The following is a 27,212-nucleotide window of genomic DNA, read 5'->3' on the forward strand; positions in this document are numbered from 1 at the left end:
TAATGATTGACAAGGAGAGCCACCTTGTAGTCAGTGAACTCAAACAGGTGCAGCTCTTTTTCATGGCCTTTCCAGACAGATCATGTATAACGATGCGTCTCCCTCCAATACCAGGTGTGGAGAAGGACAAGGCCTGTAAGGTAGGATCCATGAAGAGTTTCATCAACCACAAGAGCTGCCAGTCTGTTGAGGAGGTGGAGATGCCGTACTGTGAGGGATCCTGCAACACCTTCACCAAGTGAGTGTGGAAACAATGCTAATATCACAACCCAGTGGAGCCTCATCACAGCCATAACACCATGGGGAGGGTTCCAGTATCCAGTTTAAAAAGCCTAGTGATGGACTGAACATCATTTTAAATGAATCTCCATTGAACATGCTTCTTAGTCCAGGACTAGGTTTAATCTGTGTCTGGGACACACACACACCCCTAAATGTATTTGTGTTTTGTGAAACATGTCATTTCTTGAGGTGTCTTTGTCTCTTGGGGAGTAGATGATATCTTAATCTCAGTGAACACCTCTCTTTCACTCCCGTCCTCCAGGTACTCTGCCATGGCTGCGTCTCTGGACCACTCGTGTGCCTGTTGCCAGGAGTCCCGGTCCAGTAACCGCACAGTGGACCTACGGTGTCTGAATGGAGATGTGGTGCCCTACACCTACCTACACGTGGAAGAGTGTAGCTGCAGACACAGCGACTGCAACAGAGCCATTAGGGTGCCTGCCCGCAGGACACGCAGCAACACGCTGGTGTAAATGGGATCTGTACTAATACAGATGGGAATGGTCCAGCACCAATCCACTCGCTGCTTACTAAGGAACACCCTGCTACCCTGCTTCACATGGCTGTTATTTATCTAATCGCTTTGATTTATATGTCAAATGTAGATTAAATCATATTTAAAATGTAGAAATGTATGCTTAATTATCTTATTAAAATGCAACCTTCAAATACTTATGTCCGTTGTTTGTTTTCTTGTAGAAGTGCATGCACCTTGTTTTAGAAAGCTTTGGTTTATTAAGCTGTGAAACCTCTGTAGCCTTCTTTACACTGGCAGTTTGAAGTGATTCCTCCCCCCTAAAACGTGTTGCACATCAGATTAGAATCTGTATATTTTCCAACAGTTTGAACAGACAAAAAGCCCATGGAAGCAGATATTTTCAGCCACATTTCAAACCACCTTCAAAAGTAATGCGACTTGTGTCTGAACCGTCAAATCTTGCTCAATTTGACCTCATGTGGTTTTTAGACTGTTATTTGGCATTTTGCTTGCTAGCTTATTTGATGACAGTTTAACAAGAATGTTTGGTAGCTAACTAGCTTGTTAATTGTTTACAATCAAATGAGTGAATATGCTAGAAAGCTAAACAGCTACCTAGCTAGCTACTTGACTGCTGTGGCTAGCTAAACAGCTACCTAGCTAGCTAGTTGACTGCTGTGGCTAGCAAAAACCGACTTGTTTTGAAAGTTGGATAATCTTGTCCTTCGAGACTTTAAAAGTGTTCTTACACTATGATTCTGGACATTCAAAACAACTAGGAACCGTCCATGGCTACTTAACTTCTGAGTGATAGGAAGCATGAGCGCCACCAATCAGCCTGCACCACTGCACACACATTACTAAGACAACTAGCGTAGCCATGTCAACAAATGACTGCTGTCTGAATACACACATTACTAAGACAACTAGCGTAGCCATGTCAACAAATGACTGCTGTCTGAATACACACAGAAAGGTGATTTGGTCACTTGTAACTGTTTGGACAGTCAGTATTCCAAAACAGATTTGAAAAATAAAACTGATCTGAGCATTGAGGCCTGCAGTGTAAACAAGGCTTTAGAGCTTTGGTGGATGACAGTTAGAGAGTCATCCCTGACATTATAATACAGAAATATATATTTGTTGTGTTGTGTTTTATCATACAGTACTAAAGTAGTACTATATTTACAAGAGGTTAGGATTAACCCTGCAAACAAAAATTAACATCACGATATGGTCACCTGAAGGACAGTGTCAAGGACAATTTTAGAACGTTCAGTCATGGTCCCCTGGATGTTTTTGTCTAGTTCCTGGTTTGTTTTTGGGGCGTACTGTGAGGGATCCTGCAACACCTTCACCATGTGAGTGTGGAAACAATGCTACTATGGACCTGATTGTTCCAAAGAAACACACCACCCCTAGTTACTGTTGACAAGCCCATCAAGTATTTTGACAATGTAAGGGAATACCCCCTTGAAATGGACAAAAATGAATGGCATCTTATTGGCACCGTATGAAACATATACACGATGTACAATACCACTCAAATGGACGCCGTTTCATTCAAAACGTATTGCAAATGTCATATGGAAAATGCCAAGTGTCACACAGCAAAAATCCAATAGATGGCGAGCGCGCTCCAAGGTAAATTTTCATATTGCAAATATCAAGTCAAGATCCAAGAGTCAAATTTGGAACATTTGAAACATTTTTCAAAAATGTATCACCCCCTTAAAAAAGTGCTTTCTGGATCGTTTTTCGAAATTCTTTCGATTTTTTTTGTTGTCAATTAGACATGTATAAGAACTGTATGAACATACTTTTGTCATATTTTATTGTCATATTATTTTTACTTGTCCATAAGGCATCTGTTTTGCGAAATTGACTGGCCCGATGAACTCGGGATGGCCGGGCAGTGATTCTGGTTCCTCTCCATCGCTCGTTGGTGTTGATTTCAGAATGTCACTTTGGTGATGGTACCTCATGGTCTATTACTGTTTAAACATATTGCAAATGGATAAAAGTCACCGTCCATCAGTTAATTAGATGTCATTCTGACACCAAACTGATACAAACTGACCCAACACCCACTTTTTCCAACTCGTTTAGAAGCCAACTATCACATATTTCAGAGCAGGCCCTTAATTCACAGCGCCTTCTGTTTAAACCATAATAAAAACATAAAACACATAGTCACGTCCTAGCTGCGGGTCTAGTTCTGACAGTATGTGTAGGTCTAGCTGAGGCGACCCCGAATCCCAAGTTTCGGCTCGATAGGTCATTTGGACCCCGAGCAGCGACCTTAATTGGTGCTGAAAATGTAAAGTCTTCACGTTAAGAATTGACTGATTTACACAGGGTTGAATGCAGTGATTTTCACAAACTGCAGGTTTGGTACATCAAAACACCTTTTGGGTCAATTTAACCACTTCCGGTTGCTGCAGGAAACTTAGAATCAATAGAGGTAGACCTCATAGTGGCCTGATGAATTGTCATCGAAGACAGGTTCATTAGGCATTCATAACCCACATAGGCTTCAGGTTGAATTTAGGGGAGCAGGCAATGTATTCCTATGGGGAGAGAAGTCATTGCAAACGGTTTGATGTAAACACAATTATTTTCACTGTTAAGGGTTAATGCCACAAGGTCAAGGTTAGGCTTGCACAGATCGGGAGGACCTCAGGAACATTCCCAAGGTCGAATTGTGCTTCTAACCCTAACGGTTCTCCCGCTGTCACCCAAAAGCACCTGAAATTTAAGGCCAGGCTTCATTTTGGGCCTACTTTTTTTCACGTTTGCTGCGCTCAGACCGAGCGAGCTACTCGTTGAACTCGGCACTGCCTAGAGATTATGGTAATGCCTTTAAGCCCCGCACTGTGTCACTCCATCCTTGCTGTGTGTGTGTGAGAGTTATTTCTTTGACATCTGTTGGGAGAAATGACTGATTTACAGTTCATGAGGGTTGCCTAATCACACATATGAAGTTTTGGAAAGATGTGACCTTTTTAACCCTTCAAAACAGCACCTATGACTGCAATTTAAGGCCCTTCCGGTTGACACAGGAAGCTGAAAGTAAACACAGATCCTCCTTGGGGTAGGCTCTTACAGAATTTTGAGTTTTAAGTCTTTACGTTAAGAACTGACTTATTTACAAAGGGTTGAATGATTGAGTGTTATTTCAGAAAATCCCAGAAATCACAGAGTTCCCCAAACCCACCTTTGTTTAAATAATTATTTGTTTACCTTTATTTAACTAGGCAATTTTACTAGGCATTCTCCTTTTTTTAAATTTTATTTTTACCTTTGTTTAACTAGGCAAGTCAGTTAAGAACAAATTCTTATTTTCAATTACGGCCTTATTTTCAATTACGGCCTAGGAACAGTGGGTTAACTGCCTGTTCAGGGACAGAAAGACAGATTTGTACCTTGTCAGCTCGGGGGTTTGAACTTGCAACCTTTCGGTTACTAGTCCAACGCTCTAACCACTAGGCTACGCTGCCGTCTGAACAAACGCCAACTGGATCATTTCTTAAAGCATCACCAATTGTACATTGTACGATTTCTCTTAAAATTACGATAGATAAATGTCTGTTTCTTTTTTTTCCTGACACGGTAGGTTCATGTACTTTGACGTGAAGCGGTCAAATTAGCACTCTATTTTCGTTTTTGACCTTTAATCCCAGAAAAATGGCCTTAACTCAAAAAACGTTGAGGCCTCGACACCATCTTGTTCGGTTCTAACTGTCCATTATGCCAAACCTAAGCGCACCAAGTTTCGCCATCGAAGTCTTTTCCGTTTAGGAGAAATGGCCATGTTCATTTGGTGATGGTGATGTTTTGTTCATTTGAAATATGATTCCATTCGCCATCTGATGGAATTTACCGGGACAGCGGAAAAATGACAAAAATTTGAACATTTTACAAAACGGAAACCGAATGTCCGAGAGACTTCGTTCGATGACTTCCCAGAAGATCTGGCCCCGGTGCACGGGTCCGCGAATTTTACGAACAATTGCGGACGTCTAGTAAGGGACCATACATTTGCAATATGGAGTTTCTCATCGATCATACAGCAAATGCCAAAAAGTGTCCTTCAGGTATTTTAGGGACCCCCACACATCAAAAACAGTGCTTTTAACATAGTGTTTTCAACTTACAAATTTGACACAGTTTGATGTACAGTACTTGAGAAACATAGATCAGGTATGGTCAACCCTCCTAACGAGCAAGCAGGATTTTCTTACACCCACCCTGTGAAGTTCATCATTTATTTAATCTGTAGCCTAATGCTTCGAACACACCGACAGCGAGTTACACAGAATAGTATATGCAATATCGTATGGATATGTATGCAAAAAAAATCTGTCAAGCCGTCTACGCATACAGTTTCACGCATACCTTCGATAAAATCTAGCCAACGCACCACATCGAACATAATGCAACTGCATCTGCAACACAATGCTGCAAGGCAAACACCTTCATTGGAAATTAATGTAATTCTGGTGTACCAAGATGTGATCAAAGCGTAATAAACTGCATGGTTTCCTGAGTTGTAATGGGAGGACCACACACCATGTCATCGGCGTGACTCCAAGTTTACTTTGATGATAGTTATTACTATCAATATTTGAGTATAAAGGCGTTTCCACCGCCATTTCTCGCATAATTAATTTGACCGACACAAAAAGTTCCCACCATGTCAAACTAACAAATTATCTGTTGGTATTTACAAAATGTTACCGAAATTCCTGTTTCCATCACAGCTGTCATGATTTTGGTACGCAGCATAATTTTAATGTTTTTATTTAACCTTTAATCATCTGGATATCTGTACAAAGTTTAACATTCACCTTCTGCTACCATTTCTGTCAAGCCGTCTATGCATACGCAGCGTTTGATTGGAAATGAATGTACTTCTGGTGTCCCCAAAACGCAAGAACACTGTGGGTGTTTCAATTCTCTCATTGACTCCTCAAACCCCGGCATGGTCTGTTTCGCAAGCGTTCCCGGAAATCTCGCGATGTTGTGCCTCTGGGTTTTTGAAACTCTGTGGTATGATACCCTTCACACGCATGCGCGTTCCTTCTATTGCATTGGAGGCTCATTTGAAAACATTAGCCGTGATTAGCAATGTTTGTTTTGGTTAGCAAGCAATTCGACTAAAGTGAACATACGTTTCTGGATAACACAGTGATATAAACCCATCATTATACTCAAGGAACGACAGTCAACATTCATGGGTGAGCTCAAGGAAATTGATGGCTTTGTTGTAATGTGCACAGGGACACTAACGTTGATAGAGCTACTGAAACTAGCCGGTCTGAGCAGCTAACATGGCTAGCTAGCAAATGCTAGGGCATTATATTTTTAAGGCTTTGCTAGCTTTGATCTTCTGTCTTGGCTAACATTCCAGGAACATTTACTAGCCAACATCGACCGGCTAAATGTAGCTACATTCCCCCTTGCGAAGCCGTCCTTACCCTATCCTGGGGCGCATTCAGCAGGACACGACGTTTTGAAATGTTCAGATAGAAATGGCCTAGATAGAACAAACCTCCATCTCTGACAATGAGAACGTTTTACGTACTGAACATGGCCCTGCACACCTCCAGAGGTAGCAGCCAGCATTGTGCGTTTTACTTAACCTTATTATGTTTCTGTTTAGAGGACCACAGCGTGGATGACGACAACTCCAGCATCCGGTCATCCTCCCCGGCGAACTCTCCTGTCATGGACCGTAACCCCTCACCACCCCCGGACAGAGAGGGGGAGCAGGGCGGGGAAGAGGTGGATGCTATAGGGGAGACAGTTTATAGCAAACACTGGCTGTTCAGCACCTTTACCCGTCTGATTCAGGTAGGCAACCGGTTATGTTTCAGGTAGGCAACCGGTTAAGATTCAGGTAGGCAACAGGTTAAGAATTCAGGTAGGCAACCGGTTAAGAATTCAGGTAGTCAACCAGTTAAGAATTCAGGTAGTCAACCAGTTAAGAATTCAGGTAGGCAACCGGTTAAGAATTCAGGTAGGCAACCGGTTAAGATTCAGGTAGGCAGCCGGTTATGTTTCAGGTAGGCAACCGGTTAAGAATTCAGGTAGGCAACCGGTTAAGAATTCAGGTAGGCAACCGGTTATGTTTCAGGTAGGCAACCGGTTAAGAATTCAGGTAGGCAACCGGTTAAGAATTCAGGTAGGCAACCGGTTAAGAATTCAGGTAGGCAACCGGTTATGTTTCAGGTAGGCAACCGGTTATGTTTCAGGTAGGCAACCGGTTATGTTTCAGGTAGGCAACCGGTTATGTTTCAGGTAGGCAACCGGTTAAGAATTCAGGTAGGCAACCGGTTATGTTTCAGGTAGGCAACCGGTTAAGATTCAGGTAGGCAACCGGTATATTGTTGCAATACAGTATTACTTGTTGCTGATCAAATACCAACTGAAGTATATGAAGTATACCTTCATGACTCATGAGACAACTCATCTAGGCTATTGAAGTCTAGAAAGGGTTATGGTGAGGATGCGTTTTCCATCATATAATGCATTATGTCCAGCACTCTTTTTGTTGTTGTTGTTGCTCATTACAGAAAGTGCTCTTCCATCTTGTACATTTTACTGTTAATATGCAGAACATATTTTGTCATCTTGTGTTTAAAATGCATCGTTGATCATCGTTGTATTTGTTGTTATGTCCTTCAGATTGTGTCGGAACAGAACATGGGAGACTCTGATGCCCAGATGCAGTTACCAGAGGAAGATGAGGATGAGCTGTGTAAGATCTGGGATATGGCCATGGATAAGGTGTGTGTCATCTAGCTACTCTAGTGAAAGAGCAGGTGTTCCTAATGTTTGTATACTCAGTGTGTATGTATTTGGGGCGGCAGGGTAGCCTAGTGGTTAGAGCGTTGGACTAGTAACCGGAAGGTTGCAAGTTCAAATCCCCAAGGTGACAAGATACAAATCTGTCGTTCTGCCCCTGAACAAGGCAGTTAACCCACTGTTCCTAGGCCGTCATTGAAAATAAGAATTTGTTCTTAACTGACTTGCCTAGTTAAATAAAGGTCAAATTAAATTATTATTATTTTTATTTTTTATTCTGTATACAGAGATGTTTAAATAAATACCAGGAGTATGATATCTAGTTTATATTGTCATGAGTCGGCTGTAAAAATGTAACTTTTATGTTACAAATGTTTTTGATTTAACATGAAATTTGATGGGTTGATATGACCCTGTCTGCCTGTCTCTCTGTAGGATGTGGGTTAATATGACCCTGTCTGCCTGTCTCTCTGTAGGATGTGGGTTAATATGACCCTGTCTGCCTGTCTCTCTGTAGGATGTGGGTTAATATGACCCTGTCTGTTTGTAGGATGTGGGTTAATATGACCCTGTCTGCCTGTCTCTCTGTAGGATGTGGGTTGATATGACCCTGTCTGCCTGTCTCTCTGTAGGATGTGGGTTCATATGACCCTGTCTGCCTGTCTCTTTGTAGGATGTGGGTTCATATGACCCTGTCTGCCTGTCTCTTTGTAGGATGTGGGTTCATATGACCCTGTCTGCCTGTCTCTCTGTAGGATGTGGGTTAATATGACCCTGTCTGCCTGTAGGATGTGGGTTAATATGACCCTGTCTGCCTGTCTCTCTGTAGGATGTGGGTTGATATGACCCTGTCTGCCTGTCTCTCTGTAGGATGTGGGTTCATATGACCCTGTCTGCCTGTCTCTCTGTAGGATGTGGGTTGATATGACCCTGTCTGCCTGTCTCTCTGTAGGATGTGGGTTCATATGACCCTGTCTGCCTGTCTCTTTGTAGGATGTGGGTTCATATGACCCTGTCTGCCTGTCTCTTTGTAGGATGTGGGTTCATATGACCCTGTCTGCCTGTCTCTCTGTAGGATGTGGGTTCATATGACCCTGTCTGCCTGTCTCTCTGTAGGATGTGGGTTAATATGACCCTGTCTGCCTGTCTCTCTGTAGGATGTGGGTTGATATGACCCTGTCTGCCTGTCTCTCTGTAGGATGTGGGTTCATATGACCCTGTCTGCCTGTCTCTTTGTAGGATGTGGGTTCATATGACCCTGTCTGCCTGTCTCTTTGTAGGATGTGGGTTCATATGACCCTGTCTGCCTGTCTCTCTGTAGGATGTGGGTTAATATGACCCTGTCTGCCTGTCTCTCTGTAGGATGTGGGTTGATATGACCCTGTCTGCCTGTCTCTCTGTAGGATGTGGGTTCATATGACCCTGTCTGCCTGTCTCTCTGTAGGATGTGGGTTAATATGACCCTGTCTGCCTGTCTCTCTTTAGGATGTGGGTTCATATGACCCTGTCTGCCTGTCTCTTTGTAGGATGTGGGTTCATATGACCCTGTCTGCCTGTCTCTCTGTAGGATGTGGGTTAATATGACCCTGTCTGCCTGTCTCTCTGTAGGATGTGGGTTAATATGACCCTGTCTGCCTGTAGGATGTGGGTTAATATGACCCTGTCTGCCTGTCTCTCTGTAGGATGTGGGTTCATATTACCCTGTCTGCCTGTCTCTCTGTAGGATGTGGGTTAATATGACCCTGTCTGCCTGTCTCTCTGTAGGATGTGGCTGGTTTCTTACAGGAGTTCAAAGCTGCAGATATCCTCCTTGGAGTGATCACTAAGTCTCGATGCCCTCGTCTCACTGTGAGTGAACTGTTTTAGTGTTCTAGTTTACCTTGTGTGTGTTGTACTCTATTATAAAACGGGGTGGTTCGACCACCCCTGAATTCTGATTTGGCTGGCAGCTGTGGTATATCAGACCGTATACCACGAATATGACAAAAACATGTATTTTTACTACTCTAATTACATTGGTGACCAGTTTATAATGGCAATAAGGCACCTCAGGGGTTCGTGGTAAATGGCCAATATAAACTGGGTGGTTCGACCCCCAGAATTCTGATTTTTGCTGACAGCTGTGGTATATCAGACCGTATACCACGGGTATGACAAAGCAATAAGGCACCTCGGGGGTTTGTGGTATACGATGGTAGATATCACCATATATCACCCCCCCTGGGCCGTATTGCTTAATCAGTCCACCGTCTAGTCTTTGAAATGCAATATTAATATGAATAATAATATAAATGAATATTCCATGGTGTCTTATTGATGTTTACATCATGTTGCCATGGTGTCTTATTGATGTTTACATCATGTTGCCATGGTGTCTTATTGATGTTTACATCATGTTGCCAGGGTGTCTTAATGATGTTTACATCATGTTGCCAGGGTGTCTTATTGATGTTTACATCATGTTGCCATGGTGTCTTATTGATGTTTACATCATGTTGCCATGGTGTCTTATTGATGTTTACATCATGTTGCCATGGTGTCTTATTGTAGTTTACATCATGTTGCCATGGTGTCTTATTGATGTTTACATCATGTTGCCATGGTGTCTTATTGATGTTTACAGCATGTTGCCATGGTGTCTTATTGATGTTTACATCATGTTGCCAGGATCCTGGGTAACATAGCCTGCTTCCCTGACACTTGTCTGACCCTTATTGATGTTTTCTCTTGTCCTCTCTCCCCAGGAGATATGTGTGGGGATCCTGGGTAACATAGCCTGCTTCCCTGACACTTGTCTGACCCTCAGCCAGAACAACGACCTAGGGTAGGTGGAGATGGCCATTTACTAACAACCCTTTTCACACTGTCATGACAGCCTGAACAGTACTGTGTTGGCTCTGATATGTACAGCACCGTTCCAACTCATGGTGGGTATTAATTAACTGTTTCTCTTGTGTGATTATGTTTCTCTCCACAGGGTGGTGCTGTTGCTCCTTCTTGGAGACACTGATCCCCCTACACTGCTGGAGACAAGCAGGTGAGAATACCCTGAAAAGGCTAGAAAATCCTTCATTGTCTGTTGTCGTAGCTCAAATAAGAGGAAGAAGCACAATGCTTTATATACTTCTTTTTTTTATAGAGATGTAACTCTACGCAAATGAACTGAGCATGGTTTCCCTAAAGCATCTTAAGGCTAAGTTCGTCGTTAAGAACCTTCGTAGGAGCGTTGTTAAATCTCAGAGTTGTTTCTCAAAACCATCGACGCGTCCGTTATTTGCCAACTGCCTTGTGACCACTCGTAGAACCGCTAAGTGCGACATTAGAATATATATATGTTTTTTTTTACAGTTCCACCTCACTTTATACACAAAAGATCTCCGCTAAACATAGAATCAAGCTGTTTATCTGTCTCTGTGACCTCCGATAACTTGGGAATACAAAGTTTCCAATGTTGTTGCAATTGTTAAAAACATGCTTCAAATGAAAACCAAGATGACTATATACAAAATATATACATTAGTCCTATAGGTATTTGTTGGTGTTTTTATTAGGATCCACCACATTAGCTGTTGTGAAAGCATCAGTGACTCTTCCTGGGGTTCCACACAAAACATAATATACAGAACCATTTAATGGACCAGAAGAGCTCAAGGACAGAACCATTTAATGGACAAGAAGAGCTCAAGGACAGAACCATTTAATGGACAAGAAGAGCTCAAGGACAGAACCACATCAATTTGGCTACATAGTTCTGTATAGTTGAATCATATTGAAATTCATTACATGTTCAGTCCAATTTAGTTCTATTTTTGCTAATTGTAGGCTACATTGTCTGTAATTTATTTTGGCCTCAATATATTTCATGATGTGTATTATTATAGAGTAGGACTAAGCATTATAATAAGCCAGCTCAATATTTTCAGCTGTAGGTGGTAATATGAGCTGAGCTGTCGTCAGTATTGTGGAATACTTCTAATCTTAAAGTCAGATTTGAATGGAGAATGCTGATCTGAGAGCAGTGCTTACTTTTTAAAATGATATTTTTTTTAAATTGAACCTTTATTTAACTAGGAAGTCAGTTAAGAACAGATTCTTATTTACAATGAGGGCCTACACCGGCCAAACCCAGACGACTCTTTGCCAGTTGTGCGCCGCCCTTTGGGACTCCCAATCACGGCCGGTTGTGATACAGCCTGGATTTGAACCAGGGTGTCTGTAGTGACGCCTCAAGCACTGAGATGCAGTGCCTTAGACTTCTGCGCCACTCGGGAGCCTATCAGTATTACATCCTATCAGTATTAAACACATGCTCCAATGACACACTTAGCCAACGTTTAAAAGAAAAAATTCTGCGAGGTGTTTTTGCAAACGCATGTTATATTTTCGGCCGTTGTAGGAACGACGCATCGTCAAAACACTCGTATGCCTAAGTTCCATGGCTATCGGGAAATCATGCCCAGCTCTTGTCAAAGTCTTCTATTGCCTTTAGACTGCGGTTTTTGTTGATATCTCGTTAGCGATTGGTGTGAATGTCTTTTTGTCCAGACTGCTGCTGACCTGTGTGTCCCAGAGCGATGTGTCTTCTCTGTGGCTGGAGAGAGTACGACAGCAGACCTCTGTGTGTTCCAGCCTCTGCTTCATCATGTGCAGCTCCACCAACAGTAGGTCCTTCATATGTTACAACAACTCAATGTGATGAAAGATGTTTTCTTTCCAATCTACTGGGAATCATTTGTTTACATACCCTACATTATTCATCTCATATGTATATGTATATACTGTACTCTATATCATCTACTGCATCTTTATGTAATACATATATCACTAGCCACTTTAAACTATGCCACTTTGTTTCCATACTCATCTCATATGTATATACTGTACTCGATACCATCTACTGCATCTTGCCTGTGCCGTTCTGTACCATCACTCATTCATGTATCTTTATGTACATATTCTTTATCCCTTTACACTTGTGTGTATAAGGTAGTAGTTGTGGAATTGTTAGGTTAGATTACTCGTTGGTTATTACTGCGCTGTCGGAACTAGAAGCACAAGCATTTCGCTACACTCGCATTAACATCTGCTAACCATGTGTATGTGACCAATACATTAACATCTGCTAACCATGTGTATGTGACCAATACATTAACATCTGCTAACCATGTGTATGTGACCAATACATTAACATCTGCTAACCATGTGTATGTGACCAATACATTAACATCTGCTAACCATGTGTATGTGACCAATAAAATATAAACCGTACGAGGAGGCACTGACCTCTGGGTCGTAGACCGTACGAGGAGGCACTGACCTCTGGGTCGTAGACCGTACGAGGAGGCACTGACCTCTGGGTCGTAGACCGTACGATGCGGCACTGACCTCTGGGTCGTAGACCGCGAGCACTGACCTCTGGGTCGTAGACCGTACGAGGAGGCACTGACCTCTGGGTCGTAGACCGTACGAGGAGGCACTGACCTCTGGGTCGTAGACCGTACGAGGAGGCACTGACCTCTGGGTCGTAGACCGTACGAGGAGGCACTGACCTCTGGGTCGTAGACCGTACGAGGAGGCACTGACCTCTGGCACTGACACTGACCTCTGGGTCGTAGACCGTACGAGGAGGCACTGACCTCTGGGTCGTGGACCGTACGAGGAGGCACTGACCTCTGGGTCGTAGACCGTGCGAGGAGGCACTGACCTCTGGGTCGTGAACTGGGTCGTAGACCGTGACGAGGAGGCACTGACCTCTGGGTCGTAGACCGTACGAGGAGGCACTGACCTGGGTCTGACCTCTGGTCGTAGACCGTAGAGGCACTGACCTCTGGGTCGAGGACCGTACGAGGAGGCACTGACCTCTGGGTCGTAGACCGTAGGAGGCACTGACCTCTGGGTCGTGAGGCCGTACGAGGACTGACCTCTGGGTCGTAGACCGTACGAGGAGGCACTGACCTCTGGGTCGTGACCGCCGGGTAGAGGCACTGACCTCTGGGTCGTAGACCGTCGAGGAGGCACTGACCTCTGGGTCGTAGACCGTACGAGGAGGCACTGACCTCTGGGTCGTAGACCGTACGAGGAGGCACTGACCTCTGGGTCGTAGACCGTACGAGGAGGCACTGACCTCTGGGTCGTAGACCGTACGAGGAGGCACTGACCTCTGGGTCGTAGACCGTACGAGGCGGCACTGACCTCTGGGTCGTAGACCGTACGAGGAGGCACTGACCTCTGGGTCGAGGCGGCACTGACCTCTGGGTCGTAGACCGAGGCGGCACTGACCTCTGGGTCGTAGACCGTACGAGGACACTGACCTCTGGGTCGTAGACCGAGGCGGCACTGACCTCTGGGTCGTGAGACCGTACGAGGAGGCACTGACCTCTGGGTCGTAGACCGTACGAGGAGGCACTGACCTCTGGGTCGTAGACCGTACGAGGAGGCACTGACCTCTGGGTCGTAGACCGTACGAGGAGGCACTGACCTCTGGGTCACCCAGGACTGATTATTATTCTTGAAGGGGCTTCTGGGTTTTTTCCAGATTTTTTTTTTTCTTCATAAGATCAAATATACATACTTGATGAAACTGTTGAGTGAGACCCACTGTTTACTTTTCATTCAATGTGTGTGTGTATGGTTGCGTGCGTTTGTGTGTGTGCGTGTGTTTGTGTGTGTGTGTGTGTGTGTGTGTAGTGGACCTGCTGGTGAAGGTGGGGGAGCTGGTTGACAAGCTGTTTGACTTGGATGAAGAGTTGATGAAGACCTGGGTCACAGCTGGATCTCAGCCCAGTGACGAAGACGAGGAGGAAGAAGAAGAGGAGGAGGGGGAGAGACGTCTGGACGTGGCCTCCTCGCTCCTCGAGGCTGCCAAGCAGCTAAGGTAAAGACATTTTGTTTCTGCTAATATTATAATGTAGTAATAATATTATCTTCGCAGGTATTGGTAAAAAAAAAAACAGCTCTCTGTTAGAACCACTTTGATGGAGGTATCAGTAAGAGCTTGTAACCTCATGACATCATGTTTTCAGCAGACCAGCCACTGGGTGGTGGCATTCTGATATGACAAGCAACATGTGGGGCTATCCTGGTGTTTCCACAGGTCAGAGGGTTTTATGAGGGGCTGTCCTGGTGTTTCCACAGGTCAGAGGGTTTTATGAGGGGCTATCCTGGTGTTTCCACAGGTCAGAGGGTTTTATGAGGGGCTATCCTGGTGTTTCCACAGGTCAGAGGGTTTTATGAGGGGCTATCCACGTGTTTCCACAGGTCAGAGGGTTTTATGAGGGGCTATCCTGGTGTTTCCACAGGTCAGAGGGTTTTATGAGGGACTATCCTCGTGTTTCCACAGGTCAGAGAGTCCAGAGGGTTTTATGAGGGGCTATCCTCGTGTTTCCACAGGTCAGAGGGTTTTATGAGGGGCTATCCTCGTGTTTCCACAGGTCAGAGGGTTTTATGAGGGGCTATCCTCGTGTTTCCACAGGTCAGAGAGTCCAGAGGGTTTAGAGGTGTACCTGCATGCCCTCCAGCTCCTCACCACTATCCATCATGGGATTCAGACACTGGGTGAGACGTGTTGTTCAAAATGTCTGCTTTTATTTATTCAATAGATGTTATTGGTTGGAAAAAATCCATAAATTACAGAAACTTCTCTCTTTAAATGACTCCTCCCTCTTGGTATATCTAGTATGTTAACATATTTCTATCTAGCTGTGGGTTTTTTTTTATCCTGAGAGCTGAAGTTAGTAAGATTTCCACTCTATTCATTACTGATAGCAAGTTGACTAAGTTGACATTGTCCCTTGTCTCCAGCTGTTGCAGGTGGGACGGGCCAGGCTCTATGGACCTTCCTGTGTGAGGTAGTGTGTGAGGACCTGTGTCAGCCAGACGACCCTCTGTTTGTTCTCCAGGAACAGAAGGGGTTACTGGTCCATGCTCTGGCTGTCCTGTCAGTCCTGTATGCGTGTCAGGACCAGGAAGCAGAGCACAGCGAAGCAGACACGCGTAAGAGACCACCTGGATTTCACTTTAGTCTCTGACACCGTCTCTCTCTCTCTCTGTCTTGTCCCGTGAGGAACGAGAGATGGTTTCTAATGTTGTTACTGCTTAATCACGAGACGTAAAGCCTCATTTCATTTCTTCTTCTTCCACTAACTGATCGTCTAACCAAAACCAATGGAAGTCACTGTAACCTGAAAGTGAAAACATTATAAGGCTAAATTAATGTTTTTTTATTTTAATTTAATTTATTTAATGTTCCCGAATCATCCCAAAGTATCTGAAAGGCTCTGTTCTCTGTCTTCCAGTTTTGCCTCTAGTTGGGAGCATGTTGAGGGTGCTGCAGTACCATAGAGAGGTCAGTTCAGGACACGGACAGAAGGGGAAGAAGGAGGAGGAGAAGGTGGATGAGCAGCTCCAGGCTCTGATCCAGACAACGGTCGAGTTCCTCTCTGACATCATCACTGACCTCACCAAGGTAACGCAGCCTCTGGAACTGTCAATCAAAAAAAAAACGGTCACCGTTTCCTACGATGTTACTTCATCTCTAAACCAAAATAACTTTATGACATTTTTTAAATATTTTTTTATATATATATTCTATGTTTAAAACCTATATTTATTTTATTCATTTAAACTTTTTTATTTAACTAGGCAAGTCGGTTTAAGAACAAATTGTTCTTTACAATGACGTGTGTGTGTGTGTGTGTGTGATCCCTAGGATGCGGTGTGCGAGTTGGTGACGAGAGGTTACCTAACAGAAAAGACGTGTCTGTCAGCAGTAGGCTCTATGCTCCCCCAGTTCAGCCCTGCCGTAAGTTCTCCCTCTTTACAATGAGCACGTAATATCCACCATGTCTGACAAACAGAGGCTCCTATATATAGATGTCAGTGGGGACAGTACAGCGTGAACATTGTGGTGGCATCGCTGTGATACTCAATCAGGTCAATAAGAGTTTGTTTCCAGTTTTACATGTTGTCTTTGTCTGTGATGTCACTTGTTCTCTGGAAACGTGGTTTCCACCACGCCCTCACACTTCCTCCCGGTGAGAGTAGATGTTGTCATAACCAAACCTACGTCACCTGTAGAGGTACAACACCTGGTCTTCATGTTGTCATAACTAACCCTCTGTAGAGGTACAACACCTGGTCTTCATGTTGTCATAACTAACCCCCTGTAGAGGTACAACACCTGGTCTTCATGTTGTCATAACTAACCCTCTGTAGAGGTACAACACCTGGTCTTCATGTTGTCATAACTAACCCTCTGTAGAGGTACAACACCTGGTCTTCATGTTGTCACTCTGTAGTCAACACCTTCTTCATGTTGTCATAACTAACCCCCTGAGGTACAACACCTGGTCTTCATGTTGTCATAACTAACCCTCTGTAGAGGTACAACACCTGGTCTTCATGTTGTCATAACTAACCCCCTGTAGAGGTACAACACCTGGTCTTCATGTTGTCATAACTAACCCTCTGTAGAGGTACAACACCTGGTCTTAACTAACCCTCTGTAGAGGTACAACACCTGGTCTTCATGTTGTCATAACTAACCCTCTGTAGAGGTACAACACCTGGTCTTCATGTTGTCATAACTAACCCTCTGTAGAGGTACAACACCTGGTCTTCATGTTGTCATAACTAACCCTCTGTAGAGGTACAACACCTGGTCTTCATGTTGTCATAACTAACCCTCTGTAGAGGTACAACACCTGGTCTTCATGTTGTCATAACCAAGCCTCTGTAGAGGTACAACACCTGGTCTTCATGTTGTCATAATCAAGCCTACATCACCTGTATAGGTACAACACCTGGTCTTCATGTTGTCATAACCAAGCCTACATCACCTGTATAGGTACAACACCTGGTCTTCATGTTGTCATAACCAAGCCTACATCACCTGTATAGGTACAACACCTGGTCTTCATGTTGTCATAACCAAGCCTACATCACCTGTATAGGTACAACACCTGGTCTTCATGTTGTCATAAACCAAGCCTACATCACCTGTATAGGTACAACACCTGGTCTTCATGTTGTCATAACCAAGCCTACATCACCTGTATAGGTACAACACCTGGTCTTCATGTTGTCATAACCAAGCCTACATCACCTGTATAGGTACAACACCTGGTCTTCATGTTGTCATAACCAAGCCTACATCACCTGTATAGGTACAACACCTGGTCTTCATGTTGTCATAACCAAGCCTACATCACCTGTATAGGTACAACACCTGGTCTTCATGTTGTCATAACCAAGCCTACATCACCTGTATAGGTACAACACCTGGTCTTCATGTTGTCATAACCAAGCCTACATCACCTGTATAGGTACAACACCTGGTCTTCATGTTGTCATAACCAAGCCTACATCACCTGTATAGGTACAACACCTGGTCTTCATGTTGTCGGAGGCTGATCCCCAGCTGGCAGACACAGTGAGAAAGGAATTTCCCGTCTCCCTCAGCCCGAGCTGATCCACGAGCCCTCCTCTTCCTTCTCCAGACTCCGGTATCCACAGTGGATCCTGTTATATCCATGGACTACCACACTGGGCATACAGAGAGGTTGTATACCAATACACTTGGACTGTACTGTGAAAAACATGGTGTCCACTGTTTTAATGTTTTTTTTGTAGATCAGGGTCTTTAAAAATGGAAAGGGGGCGAAAAGAAGAAGATAAAACACAATTATTTGTTTGTTTAACTTGTTTAAAATAAAATGGTATTGTTATTTGATATCATGTTTTAAACATGTAGTAGTATCTCTTATGTGGCTAGAAAGGGATCCATATATTCCAATGTGGTCCTACTGTATTTTTCAATGTCGGCTGTCCCCAGCTGTATAGAAAATTTCCCGTCTCCTGGCCGAAACCCTCACACTGGTATGGATATGGTTCCAATACACTTGTTGCAATATGACGCTAACGTTCCTCACGTTCCCGGGTATCCCAGAAATCCTGCTCCGGATTTCCTGCTTAATCCCTCTTGATTCCAGGGAACCTCCATCCGGGATTTCTGGGAAAACGTGTTAATTTTGGGGAAAGTTATCACCATTTTGCAGTCATGTTTCTGTCAGTCTGTAGACAAGGAGAGCTTTTCCCAGCTCATAACAGGTAATTGAATGGACTTATTTACCCAGTCAACTTGTTGCTGTTTTTAATAAAGATATTAAATATTCACGTGACCATTTTGTGTCAGCAGATTTGGACGATCAGTAGGTATGTTTCCATTAACTTTTTTTGTAGACATTTAGGAAGTTCACAACGAAAATAGATTTGACATTTGTCCTGCTAGGGTGTGTTTCAATATAACTGTCTTGTCGATTTAATAAACAGCTGTATATAAATCAAATGTTATTTGTCACATACACATGGTTAGCAGATGTTAATGTATTGGTCACATACACATGGTTAGCAGATGTTAATGTATTGGTCACATACACATGGTTAGCAGATGTTAATGCGATGCTTGTGCTTCTAGTTCCGACAATGCAGTAATAACCAACAAGTAATCTAACTAACAATTCCAAAACTACTGTCTTATACACACAAGTGTAAGGGGATAAGAATATGTACATAAAGATATATGAGTGAGTGATGGTACAGAGCAGCATAGGCAAGATGCAGTAGATGGTATCGAGTACAGTATATACATATGAGATGAGTATGTAAACAAAGTGGCATAGTTTAAAGTGGCTAGTGATACATGTATTACATAAAGATGCAGTAGATGATATAGAGTACAGTATATACATATACATATGAGATGAATAATGTAGGGTATGTAAACATTATATTAGGTAGCATTGTTTAAAGTGGCTAGTGATATATTTGACATCATTTCCCATCAATTCCCATTATTAAAGTGGCTGGAGTTGAGTCAGTGTGTTGGCAGCAGCCACTCAATGTTAGTGGTGGCTGTTTAATGACTTCATACCAAAAAATATATTTATTTTTAGAAACTTATTATTTTTCTCAAAAACCTACAAAGTCTAATAAAAATGAAGTGGTTGAAAGTGTTCCCATCACCCATTTTAGGCAAATTGCTCGTTAACAAATTGGCGACAGCCGGTATGCCTCCCAACCTAATTTGTTTCATGTCTTCGGTAGCCTGCAAAACCCAGCATGTATAGAATCCAAAAAACTTGATTAATATTTGCAATATTCTAATAATTCTCATGTTCCAATGTATCGCCATGGTGAAATTTGCACTCCTGTAAATCTGAAATAATTGGATGGTGAAACTGGCTTCCAGCCAATCAGAAAAGCAAGGCGAAACGATTCAGCCAATGAAAGTCGGGACTAGGATCCTGCAAGGAAAAATGTGTATAATTGAACAAATTTGATTTAGAAATAAATGTGTAGTTGAGCTTCATAGTTTATTATTAATTATTTGAAGAAAATAAAAATCATATTTTATTCTAAATTAATTTATTTCCATTTGTCGCAATAAAGAAAATTTAGACAAAAGTCAAATCCGGCACTGTAGAAAAGATAAAATGTTAGCGATCTTTAAACACGTCTCCTAAATCTGACGTCTTGTCGAATAAACCTGGGTCAGTGGAAAGCTGCCTAGACATCAATACATTAGTGTACAGGTGTGTGTGTATATAGGTGCGTTAGTATACAATAGGTGTTTTACCTAATGACATGTAGGTAAGATTTCATGCTGTTTATTAGTTTACTTTCTGTTTGCGTCTTTCCATTCATGCTTTAGGAAACAAGAATAAGAAATAATATAAATATAATATAACATATAAGAATCACAGAATTACGTTCAATCTTGTTTTTTCTGAGTTTAAGTTAATATTTTTTTTTTAAAGAGGGGAAAAACACACTACATGTGATATTTTTCAAAATTCATATTTATGTTTCAGGAAACAATCACAAAATCGCTGCCAAATTGATATTTCTTTGCCCTCGGAACGACGAGGATGAGTGACCACCAAAAGAGGGTCACTGTACCTGTATCTGTATTGAGGCCTCCTTTCTTAGCATAGGAGCACTGAGAGGCCGGTGATGACGACACAGAGGATGACAACCACTCGTCTCTCAAATAGCACACTATTCCCTATGTAGTGCACTACTTTAGACCACGATCCCATAGGGTTCTGGCCAAAAAGTAGTGTACTACATTGGGTATTAGTGTGCTATTTAGGATGCAGCCTCCCCCCCCCCCCCCCCACCCCAGATGAAAGGCCCCCTAGTCCTCTCCTAACAATGAACTCATTTGGTTCCCAGAAGCAGGCCCGGACCCTCGCCTACCAGGGTACCAGAGGGACAACCTGCGTACTTCCAGCTCACTGACGAAAGCAGGCAGGGAGGCAGAGTGAATATATAGCAGCTTTTTAATTAGAGCTTTAAAGGGATTGATATGCAGAATACTCTTTCTAATGGAAATAGGCCTACTGATTGGAGGAGAGGGAGAGAGAGAAAGAGATGGATAGAGAGGAAGAGAGAAAGAGGGGGAGAGTGATGGGAAGAGAGAGATGGATAGAGAGGGAGAGCGAAAAGAGGGGGAGAGAGAGAAAAAGAGGGGGAGAGAGAAAGAGATGGATAGAGAGGGAGAGAGAAAGAGGGGTAGAGTGATGGGAAGAGAGAGAGAGATGGATAGAGGGAGAGCGAAAAGAGGGGGAGAGAGAAAAAGAGGGGGAGAGAGAAAGAGAGGGAGAGTGATGGGAAGAGAGAGAGAGATGGATAGAGAGGGAGAGAGAAAGAGATGGATAGAGAGGGAGAGAGAGAGAGGGGCAGAGTGATGGGAAGAGAGAGAGAAAGAGGGGCAGAGTGATGGGAAGAGAGAGAGAGGGGCAGAGTGATGGGAAGAGAGAGAGAGGGGGAGAGAGAGAGAGGGGGAGAGTGATGGGAAGAGAGAGAGAGGGGGAGAGAGAGAGAGGGGGAGAGTGATGGGAAGAGAGAGAGGGGGAGAGTGATGGGAAGAGAGAGAAAGAGGGGCAGAGTGATGGGAAGAGAGAGAGAGGGGGAGAGTGAGAGAGGGGCAGAGTGATGGGAAGAGAGAGTTGATATGATGGCCAATCCAAACAGTTCTTCCTGCTTCCTCATAAGGATAAACTCGGTGGTGTCATACACCAAATATATTAGAGGGGGCACAAAGTATGTTAGGAGAATATTTCCCATAATCTAGAGGCATAATCATTATCAAATCAAATGTATTTATATAGCCCTTCTTACATCGGCTGATATCTCAAAGTGCTGTACAGAAAACCAGCCTAAAACCCCAAACAGCAAGCAATGCAGGTGTAGAAGCACGGTGGCTAGGAAAAACTCCCTAGAAAGGCCAAAACCTAGGAAGAAACCTAGAGAGGAACCAGGCTATGTGGGGTGGGCAGTCCTCTTCTGGCTGTGCCGGGTGGAGATTATAAACCTAGAGAGGAACCAGGCTATGAGGGGTGGCCAGTCCTTTTCTGACTGTGCCGGGTGGATATTATAACAGAACATGGCCAATATTTTCAAATGTTCATAAATGACCAGCAGGGTCAAATAATAATAATCACAGTAGTTGTCGAGGGTGCAGCAAGTCAGCACCTCAGGAGTAAATGTCAGTTGGCTTTTCATAGCCGATCATTGAGAGTATCTCTACCGCTCCTGCTGTCTCTAGAGAGTTGAAAACAGCAGGTCTGGGACAGGTAGCACGTCCAGTGAACAGGTCAGGGTTCCATAGCCGCAGGCAGAACAGTTGAAACTGGAGCAGCAGCACGGCCAGGTGGACTGGGGACAGCAAGGAGTCATCAGGCCAGGTAGTCCTGAGGCATGGTCCTCCGAGAGAGAGAAAGAAAGGAGAGAATTAGAGAGAGCATACTTACATTCACACAGGACACCGGATAAGAGGGGGGGGGGGCAACCCAGACAGGAAGATCACGAGATCATTATGCCTATTTCTCTGAAGAAAATGTAAATGTTTCTGCATAGGTTATCTAAACATACCATTTTAGTACTTCATTCTATAGTTCGAGGACTCTTGATATCTCCAGGAGTAGTAAAGTATAATCTGTGTCTATCCGTCATGTCTTTTTCCTAGCTAGGGCCATGTACTATAAGTGCTGTCTGTCTTCCCGGTAGCCTACTTGGTGTGTGGACTGCTGACTACTCTTACCTAGCAGCTGATTGTTGACACATCAAGGCACTGTGATGCCAAAACGTTGGTGTTTTACCCAATAAATTACTGGGAGTTTATATATAAACATTTTTTGTAACTTACAGTTTATTCACTGTTAGTCAGCACCACTAAATCATTTTATCTGGGTGTGTGCCAGCTGGTGCTTTTAATTACACTTCCGGTTATCAGTCAGACACATCCTGTTATCAGACACATCCTGTTACTAGACACATCCTGTTATCAGACACATCCTGTTACCAGACACATCCTGTTATCAGACACAACCTGTTATCAGACACAACCTGTTATCAGACACATCCTGTTATCAGACACATCCTGTTATCAGACACATCCTGTTACTAGACACAACCTGTTATCAGAGACATCCTGTTATCAGACACAACCTGTTATCAGACACATCCTGTTATCAAACACTTCCTGTTATCAGACACTTCCTGTTATCAGACATCCTGTTATTACATATATCCTGTTATCAGTCACATCCTGTTATCAGACACATCCTGTTATCAGACACATATCCTGTTATCAGACACATCCTGTTATCAGACACTTCCTGTTATCAGACACATCCTGTTATCAGACACATCCTGTTATCAGACACATCCTGTTATCAGACACATCCTGTTATCAGACACATCCTGTTATCAGACACTTCCTGTTATCAGACACTTCCTGTTATCAGACACATCCTGTTATCAGACACATCCTGTTATCAGACACATCCTGTTATCAGACACATCCTGTTATCAGACACAACCTGTTATCAGACACTTCCTGTTATCAGACACATCCTGTTATCAGACACATCCTGTTATCAGACACAACCTGTTATCAGACACATCCTGTTATCAGACACATCCTGTTATCAGACACATCCTGTTATCAGACACATCCTGTTATCAGACACATCCTGTTATCAGACACATCCTGTTACCAGACACATCCTATTGAGTACCAGTGCTAGTTTTGTTTCTTTAATAGACAGTTGTGATTTTTCGATGTACTGCTGAGACTACAAATGAAGAGCACTAATACTTGGCTTTTCGACCAAATCTTACAGGCAAAACGTTGCAAGGTATTCTTTCCTTGGGATTGGCCAGAGGATGTTTCACATCACATTCAGTTCAGGGTGATTCTCAGATGGTTCCTGCCTAACTGTCAAGTCCATCTCCAGCCTGCCATGTCTAGCTGAGCTCTGATACAACCTGACTCCTTACTCACGGTGCAGTGGAGCTTGAATGGCTGTATGGAGGGAAGGATCTCTCTCTCTCTCTCTCTCTCTCTCTCTCTCTCTCTCTCTCTCTCTCTCTCTTTCTCTCTCTCTCTCTCTGGTTCGTGTGTGCATATTTCTAACACTATCCAAAGATGATGGTTGTTACGGGTGAATGATGATGCTAGCTGTCAATCATCAGTCTGTTGACCTCCGCCCACGATGCCTGCCTGCTGTTCATCTAGTGTACGTCCCAAATGACACCCTATTCCCTATATAGTGCACTACTCTTGACCAGGACCTTATAAAAGTAGTGCACTATATAGGGAATAGGGTGCAATAGGGCTCTGGTCTAGTGTAGTGCACTATATAGGGAATAGGGCTCTGGTCTAAAGTAGTGCACTATATAGGGAATAGAGTGCCATTTTGGAGACAGACTTAGTTGACTTTAAATCTTTCTATTTATGTCTGTTCCACCCGTTCCTATAAAATGTCATGTTTAACCCCGTAACAGGCTACTCAAACAGACAGAATATGTCATGGACAGCCCACCGGCAAGGCATGTCTGGAGAATAGATGGGCTTAAAAGCAAGGACGGATATGATACCTGTTGCTGGATGTGTGAAGGGAAGGTTATTACAGGATAACTAATTGAGTAACGAGAAGGTTATTACAGGATAACTAATTGAGTAACGAGAAGGTTATTACAGGATAACTAATTGAGTAAAGAGGAGGTTATTACAGGATAACTAATTGAGTAAAGAGGAGGTTATTACAGGATAACTAATTGAGTAAAGAGGAGGTTATTACAGGATAACTAATTGAGTGAAGAGGAGGTTATTACAGGATAACTAATTGAGTGAAGAGAAGGTTATTACAGGATAACTAATTGGGTGAAGAGAAGGTTATTACAGGATAACTAATTGAGTGAAGAGAAGGTTATTACAGGATAACTAATTGGGTGAAGAGAAGGTTATTACAGGATAACTAATTGAGTGAAGAGAAGGTTATTACAGGATAACTAATTGAGTGAAGAGGAGGTTATTACAGGATAACTAATTGAGTGAAGAGAAGGTTAACGCAGGCTAACTAATGGATGGTGCGTCTGTACAGTATGATCAGGTGATGCCCAATTTGGTGTGGGGCCATTCATTTCAACTTCCGGTTCTGTCACCTGTTTCTAAACCGTCTTCTGGGTTCCAAATGGCACCCTATTCCCTATGTAATGCCCATATGGCTCTGGTTAACAGTAGTGCACTATTTAGGGAGTAGGGTATCATTTGGGACGAAGCCCTAGTCTGTTGAGTGGACCCACCTGGCCCTACAGACAGCCCTAGCAGCGCACAATAAAGGAACCCCTGGCTGTGTTTAGTAACTGACTGTAATCAGAGCCCCTTCAAGTCATTTCCTGAGTTCCCTGTCACTCTATCTCCTGTAAACATGATCACAATGAAACTGTCCCCTCGTTGCAGCCCGACGTCATCTGAGAGATACTAACGCTTCCTGGTCCATACAAATGCATGACTTTGTTGTGGTGATAACCAACTACGAAGGAAGGAAGGATGTTACAGTGTAGGCTACTTCCTCATCTTAATAAAAAAAACATTGCCTTAAGTAATTATTTGGGTTGTGCGGCAGGTCCATGTTGTGAACTCTGAATGGACTGTAGCTAATTGAGAGGGAATCATCTCTTGAGATGTACGTAGCTATGTACATAACATAGTACATCTGATCTTTTATACATAGCTGCGGGAAGTAGGGGTACTGAGGGCACCCCTGAAAAATCTAAAATAAAAATATATACAGTACCTGTCAAAAATTTGGCAACACCTACTCATTCAAGGGTTTTTATTTTGACTATATTTCTACATTTGTAGGATAATAGTGAAGACATCAAAGCTATGAAATAACACATAGGGAATCATGTAGTAACCAAAAAAGTGTTAAACAAATCAAAATATATTTGATATTTTTCAACCAACAGATAGTCAGGGGAACGCTCCAACGCTCAGATATCATTTACAGATAGCCAGGGGCCTACTCCAACGCTCAGATATCATTTACAGATAGCCAGGGGCCCACTCAAACGCTCAGATATCATTTACAAATGAAGCATGTGTTTAGTGAGTCCTTCAGATCAGAGGCAGTAGGGATGACCAGGTATGTTCTCTGTTTAGTGAGTCCTCCAGATCAGAGGCAGTAGGGATGACCAGGGATGTTCTCTGTTTAGTGAGTCCTCCAGATCAGAGGCAGTAGGGATGACCAGGGATGTTCTCTGTTTAGTGAGTCCACCAGATCAGAGGCAGTAGGGACGACCAGGGATGTTCTCTGTTTAGTGAGTCCACCAGATCAGAGGCAGTAGGGATTACCAGGTATGTTCTCTGTTTAGTGAGTCCTCCAGATCAGAGGCAGTAGGGATGACCAGGGATGTTCTCTGTTTAGTGAGTCCACCAGATCAGAGGCAGTAGGGATGACCAGGGATGTTCTCTGTTTAGTGAGTCCTCCAGATCAGAGGCAGTAGGGACGACCAGGGATGTTCTCTGTTTAGTGAGTCCTCCAGATCAGAGGCAGTAGGGATGACCAGGGATGTTCTCTGTTTAGTGAGTCCACCAGATCAGAGGCAGTAGGGACGACCAGGGATGTTCTCTGTTTAGTGAGTCCACCAGATCAGAGGCAGTAGGGATTACCAGGGATGTTCTCTGTTTAGTGAGTCCACCAGATCAGAGGCAGTAGGGATGACCAGGTATGTTCTCTGTTTAGTGAGTCCACCAGATCAGAGGCAGTAGAGATGACCAGGGATGTTCTCTGTTTAGTGAGTCCACCAGATCAGAGGCAGTAGGGATGACCAGGTATGTTCTCTGTTTAGTGAGTCCACCAGATCAGAGGCAGTAGAGATGACCAGGGATGTTCTCTGTTTAGTGAGTCCACCAGATCAGAGGCAGTAGAGATGACCAGGGATGTTCTCTGTTTAGTGAGTCCACCAGATCAGAGGCAGTAGAGATGACCAGGGATGTTCTCTGTTTAGTGAGTCCACCAGATCAGAGGCAGTAGGGATGACCAGGTATGTTCTCTGTTTAGTGAGTCCACCAGATCAGAGGCAGTAGGGACGACCAGGTATGTTCTCTGTTTAGTGAGTCCACCAGATCAGAGGCAGTATGGATGACCAGGTATGTTCTCTGTTTAGTGAGTCCACCAGATCAGAGGCAGTAGGGACGACCAGGTATGTTCTCTGTTTAGTGAGTCCACCAGATCAGAGGCAGTAGGGACGACTAGGTATGTTCTCTGTTTAGTGAGTCCACCAGATC

The 27,212-nt window shown here is 43.5% G+C and overlaps 2 protein-coding genes across 3 annotated transcripts in view; both read left to right on the forward strand.

Annotated features, from left to right (window-relative positions):
- LOC115125059 (mucin-2-like) overlaps positions 1-953 on the forward strand; it is a 33,603-nt gene extending 32,650 nt beyond the window's left edge. Inside the window, 2 exon segments of the mRNA XM_065002756.1 lie at positions 115-238; positions 545-953. Of these exon segments, the coding sequence (XP_064858828.1) occupies positions 115-238; positions 545-755 (335 nt within the window). The 3' untranslated portion in view covers positions 756-953.
- A 4,884-nt stretch (positions 954-5,837) lies between these two features.
- Positions 5,838-18,385, forward strand: saal1 (serum amyloid A-like 1). Of its 2 annotated transcripts, none has more exons than XM_029655361.2 (13): positions 5,838-6,000; positions 6,426-6,616; positions 7,451-7,552; positions 9,335-9,418; positions 10,315-10,394; positions 10,548-10,607; positions 12,116-12,231; positions 14,258-14,444; positions 15,042-15,124; positions 15,371-15,562; positions 15,865-16,034; positions 16,278-16,370; positions 16,648-16,692. In XM_029655361.2, exons 1-13 carry the CDS (start codon positions 5,997-5,999, stop codon positions 16,675-16,677), a joined length of 1,392 nt encoding a protein of 463 aa, XP_029511221.1. In that variant the 5' UTR covers positions 5,838-5,996; the 3' UTR covers positions 16,678-16,692. The 2 variants fall into 2 exon arrangements, with proteins under 2 accessions (XP_029511221.1, XP_029511220.1); XM_029655360.2 differs by lacking the exon at positions 16,648-16,692 and adding an exon at positions 17,946-18,385 and having other exon boundaries at positions 5,839-6,000.
- The last annotated feature ends 8,827 nt before the right edge of the window (positions 18,386-27,212 follow it).

This window comes from Oncorhynchus nerka, linkage group LG17 (genome assembly GCF_034236695.1).
Source record: "Oncorhynchus nerka isolate Pitt River linkage group LG17, Oner_Uvic_2.0, whole genome shotgun sequence".
NCBI lineage: Eukaryota > Metazoa > Chordata > Actinopteri > Salmoniformes > Salmonidae > Oncorhynchus > Oncorhynchus nerka.